This window comes from Amblyraja radiata, chromosome 10 (assembly GCF_010909765.2).
Source record: "Amblyraja radiata isolate CabotCenter1 chromosome 10, sAmbRad1.1.pri, whole genome shotgun sequence".
NCBI classification, from domain to species: Eukaryota; Metazoa; Chordata; class Chondrichthyes; order Rajiformes; family Rajidae; genus Amblyraja; species Amblyraja radiata.
The window spans coordinates 28,922,000-28,934,540 of record NC_045965.1 but is presented as its reverse complement, the minus strand read 5'-3'; the positions used below and the strand labels follow the sequence as shown (position 1 = coordinate 28,934,540).

At 43.5% G+C, this 12,541-nt stretch overlaps 2 protein-coding genes across 2 annotated transcripts in view; one reads left to right on the top strand and one right to left on the bottom strand.

Annotated features, from left to right (window-relative positions):
- Positions 1–1,923, bottom strand: part of LOC116977718 (BMP/retinoic acid-inducible neural-specific protein 3-like) — a 122,633-nt gene extending 120,710 nt beyond the window's left edge. The window contains exon 1 of the mRNA XM_033028428.1: positions 1,862–1,923. The gene's annotated coding sequence lies outside the window, so the exon portion shown is untranslated. The remainder of the gene's footprint in view (positions 1–1,861) is intronic.
- Positions 1,924–2,115: 192 nt separating this feature from the next.
- astn1 (astrotactin 1) overlaps positions 2,116–12,541 on the top strand; it is a 1,835,284-nt gene continuing 1,824,858 nt past the window's right edge. The window contains exon 1 of the mRNA XM_033028426.1: positions 2,116–2,656. Within this exon, the coding sequence (XP_032884317.1) occupies positions 2,383–2,656 (274 nt within the window). The 5' untranslated portion in view covers positions 2,116–2,382. The remainder of the gene's footprint in view (positions 2,657–12,541) is intronic.

The window sequence follows — 12,541 nt, the reverse complement described above, 5'->3', positions numbered from 1 at the left end:
GCCTCCTTTAACAATTGCTGCTCGCAGAAGGGAATGACGGCCAGTGGGATTTGCACTTTGGCCCGGGTGCTGTGTGTGTGACTTCAACGATTCTGCAATAACCAGATATCGAGCTATCCATTCTTCGGAAATGTACAGTGTGAACCTAACACCCCCCCCCCCCCCCCCCCACGCCGCGCATTTCCCCAACCATTTCCATCGCCCCCTCCCCACCTATTTCCTTCAATTCCTATCCCACGCCTCGCCCCACCCCCTTCCCAACGCCACATTCCTGCTCGTTCCCCCAACTCCCTTTACAAAACCCCTTCCCGCCCATTCCTCCAACTTTTTTCCAATATCCCCCTCTCCACCCATCCATTTCACTCCATTTTTAACGCCCCTCCTCGCCCATTCCCCAAACTACCTTTCCAACCCCTCTCCCGGCCCATTCCCCCAATGTCATTTCCAACCCCTCTCCCGGCCCATCCCCCAAATGTTCTTTCCAACATCCTCCCGTCCATTCCCCCAACTCCATTCCAAACCCCTCTCCGCCCATTGCCCAGTGTATTTTCCAAAACTCCCCGCCAATTCAACAACCTCCCTCGCCAACGCCGCTCCCGCCCAATACCCCAACCCCTTACCAATGCCTCCTTCCCACTATTCCTCCAACCAGTCCAAGCACCCCTCACCATCCATTCCCTTCAACCTTTTCTTCCCTTTTTAATGCCACTCCCCGCCCATTTCATTCAATCCCCTTCCCACACTTATTCCCCAACCCCACCTCCCCTCCCATTCACCCAACACTATCTCCTTCAATACCTGTCCAACACGTCTCCCTGCAAACTCTGCCAACTACATTTCCAACGCCCCCTGCCTATCCCGTTTCCCCCCACTTCCTTTCCACCCCCTTCGTGTACAACCCCCAGTCAGTAGGTACACTACACCCATCCAGCAATATCAGTGCGTGCCCACAAAACCATTACCTGAAGGATAGTAAACCAACTCAAGTCCATCAAGATCACCTGGCTGTGGCACTGAATTATCTGGGGGGGGGGGGGGGGGGGAGGGAGAAACGTCGCCATATATTGATTTTTGGTTTGCAGCAACATTTCTTTCTGACGAAAAAGTTCGAGCGCGGCTTCAGAGACGAAGCCGGCGGTCCCACGGTGGCATCAACCCCCTTGCCCAAACACAACTGTCTTGCAAAACGACAACGAGGAAAGTAAAATAAACCGAGACGGGGAAGAACTAAATCCATCATTTTTCACTCACAAATAAACACACACACACACACACACACACACACACACACACACACACACACACACACCTGGGTTAAAAGTCACATCAGTTAAACGAAAGACTGGATGTCAAATTCTACACTGGTATCGACTTCAAAGTCAACCCTCTTCAATAAAATGTCATCACAATTTAAAAACATGAGTTCATCTCAACAGTAGTGTCTGTCTGTTAAGTGCATGACACCTGTTCAAGATAACCGAACGCTCAATACAATGTTAAACAGCAAGTCCTAATACATTTATCTAATTGATTGGGGAAATCGCTTGTTCCATACCGATACCTAGGATGCAACGCCTCTCGTCGATTCCAGAGGAGACTTTTTTTGTTGTTGTTGGAGGTGATCGAGTGAGAGAATTACTGTCACAGGTGTCGATTTAAGTCGATACCAGGGCAGGTGTGCACTTGAATCTCAGGCTATTAGCAGAAATTATTATTTGTTTAAATCACAAGCGAGAAGAGGGAGATGGTGTAATTCCACTGAAGTGGCCGGCGGGTAAAACCGGTGGTTTGGGAGAGTGTGGGACGATAGGTGTGCGGTGGTTAGTGGTGTGTGTGTGTGGGGAGAGGGATTAGCACTTACCACGATCGAAGCGGGAAGGGTTGGTGAACGGTGGTGCTTATTCATAGAAACAGCGCCTACCGATAGTCCTTGCCAGGGTTGGAAAGAGAGAGTCGTCGCGGCCGCTTCTTGCTGGAGATAGCTCTGTAGAAATCACTTCCCCTCTGTTTCTCCCTGTGTCTCTCTCTCTCTTCCTTTTACACGTGGATTACCCCCTCCTCCTTCTCCCTCCCTCCCCCCCCTCCCTTCCCCAGCAACTGCGCAGAAAATAAAGGCACCAAACAACACGGGAACGGGATTAAGGAGCAGGGCCGAGGGAGTGCAGAGCCCGGATCGCCCCCTGCGGTTCCAGGTGACCAGGAGAGGGGGGTTACATTGAAGGGTGGAAGAGGCTCCAGGCGGTGTGCCGAGGCGCTCTGTCGCCAGCCAACATTTGCTTGGAAGCTCCCCTCTTCAAGTTGTCAGGGTACAGCGATATTACCTTAGGAGGCTGGGCCGCTTGCTCTTGTTATTGTGCCGGGGATAGGGACTGAGAACGGACCATGGCGTTGCCTCTGGTGCTGGTTTGGACAGCGCTGTGTACCATGCTGGGAAGCGGACTAGGAGCGGTGGATAGCGAGCACTCCACGGATGGGGAGTGCAACGTGAAAACGGTCAGCGTGTCGGCGCTGCCGTTTCTCCGGGAGAACGACCTGAGCATTCACACCTCGCTGTCGGCCGAGCCCAAACTCCTGTTCTCGGTCAGGAACGATTTCCCCGGAGAGGTGGTGGTTGTAGACGATTTGGAGAACACGGAGCTTCCTTATTTCGTCTTGGGTGAGTGAGTGCCGCAGTAATCCCGGCCAATTCTAAGGCTGGGAAGGAGGGCGTGTGATATGGGAAGGCCAGTGTGTGTGTGTAGAAAGGCTGACGTTGCTCTGAACCAGAGTAAACGTGGTTGCCATTGTGTTTGCTTATTTATTTATTTATGGTCGGTTGTGTGTGTCGCTGTCATGGTTTTCCTCGGGTCAGCGACAGAGAGATCTGCCTCTTTCTCTCTCTCTCTCTCTCTCTCTCTCTCCCGAGCATCTAGGCTTGGGTGACATGAACGAAGAGGCAGTATCCTTCGGAGCACGGTTAAAACACGGCGCCTGCTCAGTCTTGCCTGTCTCGGATTTACGGGAGAGATGACAATTTCTGACAGGGGTTTCTGGGAACCGCGGGCATAAGACGAGATCTGAATGTGTAGCTTTGGGAGGGGGGGGGGCAAATGATGCACAGAATGGGAAAAACGGAAAAGGAGGTATATGAAGCTTTTGCGGGATCCTCTGTGGCTGCCAGTACCAGGGAATGCACAGATTACTTGGGCTATTGGGCCTTCGTTATAAGATCGTGTTGTCAAGGCACAAAATGCATTTTCACCACATAATGCATGTACGAAATGAATAAAGTTTCAGCAAATCCACGCGAAACCTCCAATCACGCGGCCCATAAACTTCAGTGCGTATGAAGGAGTAAAACGTCTCACTCAAAACACACCCACAAACGTGGGAACTTCACAAACTTGAGGGGGCACCTCATTGAAACTTACCGAATAGTTAAAGGTCTGGATAGAGTGGATGTGAAGAGGATGTTTCCACTAATGGGAGAGTCTAATACCAGAGGCCATAGCCTCAGAATAAAAGATTGTGCCTTTAGAAAGGAGATGAGGAGGAATTTCTTCAGTCAGAGGGTGGTGGATCTGGGAATTCATAACTGTAATAGTTACTGTAACAGTTTAGTTTATTGTCACGTGTACGGAGGTTCAGTGAAAAGTGTTTGTTAGGTGCATCTCGTAAGCAGAAAGACAATGCATGATTACAATCGAATGTTTAGATAATAACATTTAGTGCAAGGTAAAGCCAGCAAAGTTGGATCAAGAATAGTCCAAGGGGTTACGAAAGAGGTTGATTGTAGTTCAGCGCTGCTCTCTGGTTATAATTGCCACAATTCATTGACATAGAAGGCTGCGGAGGCCATTAATGGATATTTTTAAGCTAGAGATTGATAGATTCTTGACTAGTATTAGTGTCAGGGGTTATGGGGATTTGGCAGGATAATTGAGATATGATTGAATGGCAGAGTAGACTTGATGGGCCAAATGGCCTAATTCTGCACCTATAACCTATGACTTTATGAACAACCTATGTAGGTAATCATCACATTGGTTGTTTTGGGAACAATTACTCTTCCTGGCTTGTGTATGGAACTTAAATTATTGGTCAGGATAGACGTACATCTCCTTCCATAACTATAGCAATTTGCCATATACTATATAACTATTTTCCAGTCAGACTTTAAAATAATAGAACATGATAGCTCAATAATACCATAGAAATATCTCCTGAGATATTATAAACAGACGTATCTTTTAGAACACACAGTTAGTTACACCTCTCATCCCCGGCAGGCAATGCTTAGTCTCATCCGTAAGAACTGCTCTCAGTTGTAGATTTACACTCTGACCGGGAGGCCCTCAGCATTCTTCTTCTTGTATGCATTTACACATTGAAGCAATCAATACCTGTGCTTTACCACAATGGAGATCCAGATACCATTGGATAATCACCAGTAAACTGTTTCTTTGCTAATTATAATCTGTGACAGATTTTTGCCACAGTGCGTATTAACACATCTGTGGTGTTGCTCACTTTAGCTAATGGACTGAATGTTTTTATTATTCCGTTAAGTGGGGTGTACATACTGGACACTCTGGGCTTTGCTGAATCTCAACATGAAGATGCCTCCATACTTTGCCATAAGCTTTTGAATTTCAGAAGTACTGTGAGCACCAGATGCGTGCATCTCAGCAGAGGAAGGTTTGAAAATGTTGAGTAAATTGGCAATAAATGTGACCCGTGTTTAGATGACACTTCCACTACTAAAGAAAATAATTTGCCCATTTCCACATTGTTCGGGGTGCAGGTCCACCGCAACTGGTGATCCGGCACCTCCGGACAAATTTACAGCAGTTCCCCAGAAAATGCGGCGTCTAGACTGGGTGAGGTGGCCGATCTTGACCTCATCGGGACTTCCGTGGCTGATCGTCAGGTCGAAGTTGCCCCCCTGCGGCAGGGGCACTGGAACTCTAGCCTGGCCACAGCCGGCAGATCCATTCCCATAGTCGACTTCTGAGCTCGACTTTGCGGGCCAGTATCTTGGCCTCCCGGTGAACCAGGTGGACCGTTCTAGTATCGCTCAACAAATGGATAGGACAGGCTTAGAGGCATATGGGCAAAACGCAGGCAACTGGGACTAGTGTAGATGGGACATGTTGATTGGTGTGGGCAAGTTGGGCTGAGGGGCCTGTTTCCACAATGTCTGACTCTATGACACCTCTCAGAGGCTGTGACCTCTGTTGGTCCTTCAGTCCACAATGTCTGTGCTGAACATGATGCAAAGACCAAATCATATTTGCCTGCACATAACACATTTACCCGCATATCCATGTGTCTGTCCAAAAGTTTCTTAAATGCCACTATTGTATCTACCTGAACCATCGACCCCAATAAAACGTTCCAGGCTCTCATCACTCTCTCTCTGCACGTCTCCATTAAACTTTGCCTCTCTCACTTTCAAACTATGCCCCCTAGTATTTGATTTTTCCATCCTGGTAATGACAGTACATTAATGCAAGTTATTTCATTCATGTAACTTCAAGATTGTTGCAAATAAACAGTAACATTTACCATGTAAATCATCTTCAGAAGTTTACAGCACACAATTTACTTGGATATGTATTTAGATCATGTTGTGCAACAGTGATTGGCACAGTAGCGCAGTTGCTAGAGCTGCTGCCTCACAGTGCAAGAGACCCAGATTCGATCATAACCTTGGGTGATGTCTTGCTGGAATTTGCATGTTCTCCCTGTAACTGTGTGGGTTTCCTCCGAGTGCCACATCCAAAAAACATGTAGATTTGTAGGTGAATGTGAAAATAGGATAACATGGAACTAGTGTTAATGGGTGATTAGTGGTTTGATGAGTTGAAGGGCCTGTTCCCATGCTGTATCTTTCAATTAGTTATCATCTGTTTGTGATTTGTTGTATTCCCATCTTTAATCCTTATAGTATTCACAAAGAATTAGTGATGGACCTGACACTCATACCAATAAATTAGCAATTTGTTTTCTGAATGTACATAAAGCTCATCATCCAAATGTTTGTATGTAAATTTAGGATTGATTTACAGGCACTGCATGAAAACAGGACCAGCGGGCCACTGAGTCAACAATGACCATCACACTTTGTGTTCTATGTTATCTCACTTTTGCATCCACTCCCTACACACTAGGGGCAATGTACAGAGACCAATTAAACTACAAACCTACACTTCTTTGGCATGTGGGAGGAAACTGGAGCACCTGGAGGAAACCCATTTGGTCACAGGTAGAACTTTCAATCTCCACACAGACAGCACTCGAGGTCAGGATTGAACCCGGGTCTCTGGCACGGTGAAGCAGCGGCTCTACCGGCTGCACTATTGTGCTACCCTAATGTACACATCTACTGAGAGAATCGAATGCTAATGCTACAACAATCATTTATCAACAATGAATGATACTTTATTATCACTTGTGACATGTCACCGTGTAATTCTTTGTTTTGCCAACCATACACAAGGTATGTAAAGAGTCGACCGCGGCCGACAAGGTTACAAAGTGTTCATTATAGTCCCAATGGGCCCTCTTTGTTCTTGGCAGCTCCTCCACGCCGGGTCCCTTTGTTCTTGACAGCTCCCCCACGCGGAATCTCTCTTTGTTCTTGACAGCTCTCCCACACCAGGTCCCTCATTGTTCTACCCACGGGCAAGCCCATCCGACCCCCGGCACCCATCACGGCCCTGTCCTCAGCCGCCTGCCGCCAGGTCGACATAGTTATGCTGCAATTAAAGGCAAAGAGTTAGCTACTAGTTCACTGATAAAATTCCGGCGGAATAACTGAAAACGCATTTCTGTTCCATTGACTAATATAGCTTTCAAACCCAAACTATCAACTGCATCTGTAACTTGACAATAAGCCTTATCCAACAGGAGCCCGGGGCCATCTTCAGCTATTGATATGAACAGAAACATTCAGCAGCATTATATCAATCAAATGAAAATACATCATTTCAAACACAGAACACAGATAAATTCAATAATGATAAGCAGAGACCACTAAGTTTTCATTTTTTTAAATGAATCCTCTGGAGCCATTTGAACACATTGCTTGGAACCTTACAACTTTGATATATTAAATTGCAACATGTATCATGAATCACATTAAGGAATGGTTGAGTGAATGATTTTGTGTAGATTTGTTTGGGGTATTCCCTGCGGATGTAACAGTAGAATTTACTACTGAAATTCTTGTATCAGAACTACTGAAACAGAACTGTTTCCAACAGCTACAGTTTGTGCTGAAGCAACAAGTGGTGATTCAGCAATGAGCCTGTGGTTATTTAAAATTATCGAGATATCGAGAGATTGTCTAAATACTGTATTATTAAATATATATTTTCTAAAGTAAACCAATGCATTCACATAAAGGGTTTGGCAAGATAGATCTAAAGGTAACTGACACAAACTCAAACTAGTTTTAACAGGATGTGGAGAATTCATATATTCCAAATCTGGTCATATAATCACCCACTTACTGATATTAAGCTATTTTTACTCATTATTATCCATCTATTACATAAATAGATGACACCTGTGTTTTAATTCTTAATTGAGTCATTGATTCATTTAAAACTGATTACAAATTGAAAAATCGGGAGGTAATGAATTATAAATTAATTACATTATTGATCTCTAATTGGTTATAAATGGCACCTGATATTTAAGTTATAGAGTCATGTAACACAGAAACAGGCCCTTTGGCCCAGCTCGTCCATGCCAACAAGATGCCCCATCTCAGCTAGTCCCAATTGCCTACATTTGGTCCACATGCCTCTTTTATCCTTTCCTCTCCAAGTGTGTTTTAAATGTTATTATACTACCTGCCTCAACTACCTCCTCTGGTAGCTCATTCCATATAGCTGTGTGATAAATGTGCCCTCCAGGTTCCTATTACATTTGTCCCCTCACACCTCAGTCCTATGTCATCTGGTTCTTGATTCCCCTACTCATAGTAAAGGTTTCTCTGCATTCAAACTATCCACTCTCTCCCATGTTTTCCATATTTTAAATTTCCACTATAGTGGACTTTGGTTTTGCATTACATCACAGTAAAAGCTCTCTTTTTAAAATACTCCTAAATACTATTTAAAAATGTTAGAATGTTAAAACAATAACTAATTTTTCCATTGCTGGCTAACGTTTGTGAGATCATGGTCTGTCCTTGTCGATCATCAATGAAATTAGGAACAGGTGTCAGCAATTAATTATTCCAGCATTCAATGAGTTTGTGACAGATCTGTATTAATTTTATTAATTCCCTTTTCACCACATTAATTAATGCTGCCAGCTGGCAAAGGTCTATCAATGTGTGACAAAGTGCTTAATAATTTCCCTTGGATTTATAAAATAAATCCCTTGTCCATCACCACATTTCCGGTTTGGGCAAGTTGGGCTGAAGGGCCTGTTTCCACACTGTATCACTCTATGATATGAAGATTCTTTTCATTTACCTTCACCATTCCTTCCAAAATCCTAAAATCTCATCAAATCATATCTTAAGCTTCCATTTTCCAGAGAATAAAATCTCATTTGAATTCATATCTTCTCATTGAACACCTCCTTGGAGGTCAAGAAACATTCTGGTGAATCTGCACTGCATTCATTCCAAGACTAGGCAGCACAGTGGCACAGCTGGTAGAACTGCTGCCGCACAACATCGGGTTCGATCCCGACCTCGGGGGCTGTCTGTGACCAAGTAGGTTTTCTCCGGGTGCTCAATTTTCCACCCGTATCCCAAAGACCTGCAGGGTTTGTCAGTTAATTGGCCTCTGTAAATTGTCCCGAGTATGTAGGGAGTGAATGAGAAAGTGGGATAACATAGAACTTATGTGAATGGGTGATTGATGGCCAGCGTGGTCTTGGTGGGACTGTTTCCATACTGTTTCTCTAAACTAAACTCCTAAGAGTTTATTCCAATTCCAATATCCTTCTTTTGTTTCTCCGACACAATTATTATAGATTCAATTCCAACTCCATTTTTTTTAACTGCAAATCCAATACTAATTATTATTAGTGAGTTGCTGATGGATTATGAATGCAATACTGGTTACATGTTGAAAAGTTATCAATTGTTTATAGTGCTAATTTATTATCGTTGATGCTTATTGAGTTGTATGTTCAATAATAATCACATTTATGAATTGTTGCTAGATCAGATATTGTACTAATTATTATCGATACATTGTTGATGGGTGAAGCACCATATATTAATATGATCAATAAGCTGTCACTGATTATTGAAGAAGTTGTCCATTACTGATTCTTATTAAATAGTATTATTATTAAATCTGTGAATTGCTCATCACAAATATATTAAATTGGTGCAATATAAAGAGTCACAAATCACAAGCTTATGTTCTTCATAGCTTTCTGTACTTAAATTAACAGTTAATTTTAAAGGGACATTCTTGTCAGGCATGGCGAAGGTCATTTTTAAGAGAAGCAATACAGCCAATTTCCATAATCGCCACTGGGAAAATCTGCAGAGTAAGGTGTCACTGGTATGAACCTTTCCCTGCTTGATCCAAACTAAGTTAAAACTAACATTTTTTTTAAACAGACTTGAATGGTACAGTATGGTGCTTAAAATGTGGCTACTCTAGTGTACTGACTCAGTGCGGCCTACTATCTCACACTATTACATTTAGTGCAATTGTGCCTAAATGTATAGTTGGATTGTTACTGAACTGTACTTAAATACACATGACTATAAAGTACCATTATTGTTTCCATTGATCCTTGGGAAGTCGCTTTTCAAGTTGCTTTTAAAATGCAAAATCTATGTCCATTTGAGTTGTAATTTCTCTACATAATACAATATTGTGACTGTAAAGTGTATGGTAAAGCAGAATATCATGGCGACAATCACCTTTATATAAAATATTTTCTGTACAGAGTCTGTGTATGGTTTTGGGACCAACATAACCACATAACCACATAACAATTACAGCACGGAAACAGGCCATCTCGACCCTTCTAGTCCGTGCCGAACACGTATTCTCCCCTAGTCCCATATACCTGCGCTCAGACCATAACCCTCCATTCCTTTCCCGTCCATATAACTATCCAATTTATTTTTAAATGATAAAATCGAACCTGCCTCCACCACCTTCCCTGGAAGCTCATTCCACACAGCCACCACTCTCTGAGTAAAGAAGTTCCCCCTCATGTTACCCCTAAACTTCTGTCCCTTAATTCTCAAGTCATGTCCCCTTGTTTGAATCTTCCCTACTCTCAGTGGGAAAAGCTTATCCACGTCAACTCTGTCTATCCCTCTCATCATTTTAAAGACCTCTATCAAGTCCCCCCTTAACCTTCTGCGCTCCAAAGAATAAAGCCCTAACTTGTTCAACCTTTCTCTGTAACTTAGTTGATGAAACCCAGGCAACATTCTAGTAAATCTCCTCTGTACTCCCTCTATTTTGTTGACATCCTTCCTATAATTAGGCGACCAAAATTGTACCCCATACTCCAGAATTGGCCTCACCAATGCCTTGTACAATTTTAACATTACATCCCAACTTCTATAATCAATGCTCTGATTTATAAAGGCCAGCACACCAAAAGCTTTCTTTACCACCCTATCTACATGAGATTCCACTTTCAGGGAACTGTGCACAGTTATTCCCATAGGTTCTGTTTTATACTAAAGTCTGCTAGATTTGTACACTAAATGAAAACATATATATCTGTTCCGTTGAAACATTTATGAATTGCAGTTTGTCGTTAATTTTTCCTCCAAGTTCCCAAAGATAATTAGTTAAGTCACTCTGCAATCATTGTGATTTTTATTTTCTCTTTCCACTGCACTGTTGGTATATTTTAGGGTAGGGAGAAGGGTGGTATTTGAATTAAATTCCTGTAATTGGCACTGCCAGTATTGCGGGTGGTTCCCTATTTCTTGCTCTCATCGACTCAGCATGGGACATGACTAATGCACATTTTATTGCCTCTCTGTAAGCATTTGCTGGCTATAAGAAATTCAGAGTAGATAATAAAACTCAATCAGCAGACTCAGGCTTCTTGGTGTTAGATTATGCTGGAGGGAGAAATCTGCAAGGTCTGGAGGTCAATAGGAAAATAGAAATCATCTACCTTTATACTTTAGAAATACAGCGTGGAAACAGGCCCTTCAGCTCACCGAGTCGGTGCCGACCAGCAATCCCCGTTCACTGGCACTATCCTAAATACTAGGGACAACTTACAAATTTACCGAAGCCAATTAGCCTACAAACCTGTACGTCTTCAGGGTGTGGAAGGAAACCGGAGCACCCGGAGAAAACTCATGTGGTGACAGGGAGAATAGAAACTCTGTACAGACAGCACCCATAGTCAGGATCAAATCTAGGTGTCAGGCGCTGTAAGGCTGCAACTCTATTGCTGCACCACTGTGCCATCCTAATCTTACCTGTGTTAAAATCAACTGACAAAGTAAAATCAGGTTTATTTTGCTCTGGCTAAAGCATTAGCTTTTGTCCAAATCTTGCAATACCATAATGTATTATCCATCAAGAAGCAAAACTATCTTGATCAGAAGGGGCAGCACAGTGGCGCAGCTGGTAGTACCACTGCCTCACAGTGCCATACACCCGGGTTCAATCCTCGGTAAGTTGGGCTAAAGGACCTATTTGCGTGCTGTGTGACTATGACCAACTAAAGTATGAAATACGAACTACTTTAGTTTTGTTTCGCACTATTATTAAGAAAATTATTGAATGGGAGCAGCACAGTGGCACAGCGAGTGCCAGAGACCCAGTTTCAATCATAACATCTGGTACGGTCCGTGTGGAGTCTGCACGTTCAGGCTATACCTGCGTGTGTTTCCTCTCGGCTCCCGGGCTTGTTCCCCACATCATGTGGGTTTGTAGGTTATTTGACTTCTGTAAATTGCCTCTAGTGTGGAGAGAATGGATGAGAAAGTCATAAAGTCATAAATGATAGGAGTAGAATTAGGCTATTCGACCCATCAAGTCTATGCCATTCAATCATAGCTGATCTATCTCCTAACCCCATTCTCCTGCCTTCTCCCCATAACCTCTGACACCTGTACTAATCAAAAATCTGTCTATCTACGTCTGCCTTAAAAATATCCACTGACCTGGCCTCCACAGCCTTCGATGACAAATAATTCCACAGATTCACCACCCTCTGACTAAAGAAATTTCTTCTCATCTCCTTCCTAAAAGAACGTCTTTTAATTCTGATGCTATGACGTCTGGTCCTGGACTCTCCCACTAGTGGAAACATCCGCTCCACACCCACTCTATCCAGGCCATTCGCTATTCGGTACGTTTCAACGAGGTTCCCCCTCATTCTTCTAAACTCCAGCGAGTATAGGCCTAGTGCCAACAAATGCTCATCATAGGTTAACCTACTCATTCCTGGGATCAAAGTGGAATAACATAGACCTAGTGTGAACGGGTGGTCAGCGTGGACTTGTGTTTCCATACTGTATCTTTCAAATAAACGAAACAAAACAAAGAAGTCTCTGTTTGATGATCATGTTCTGCTGAGGTTACAA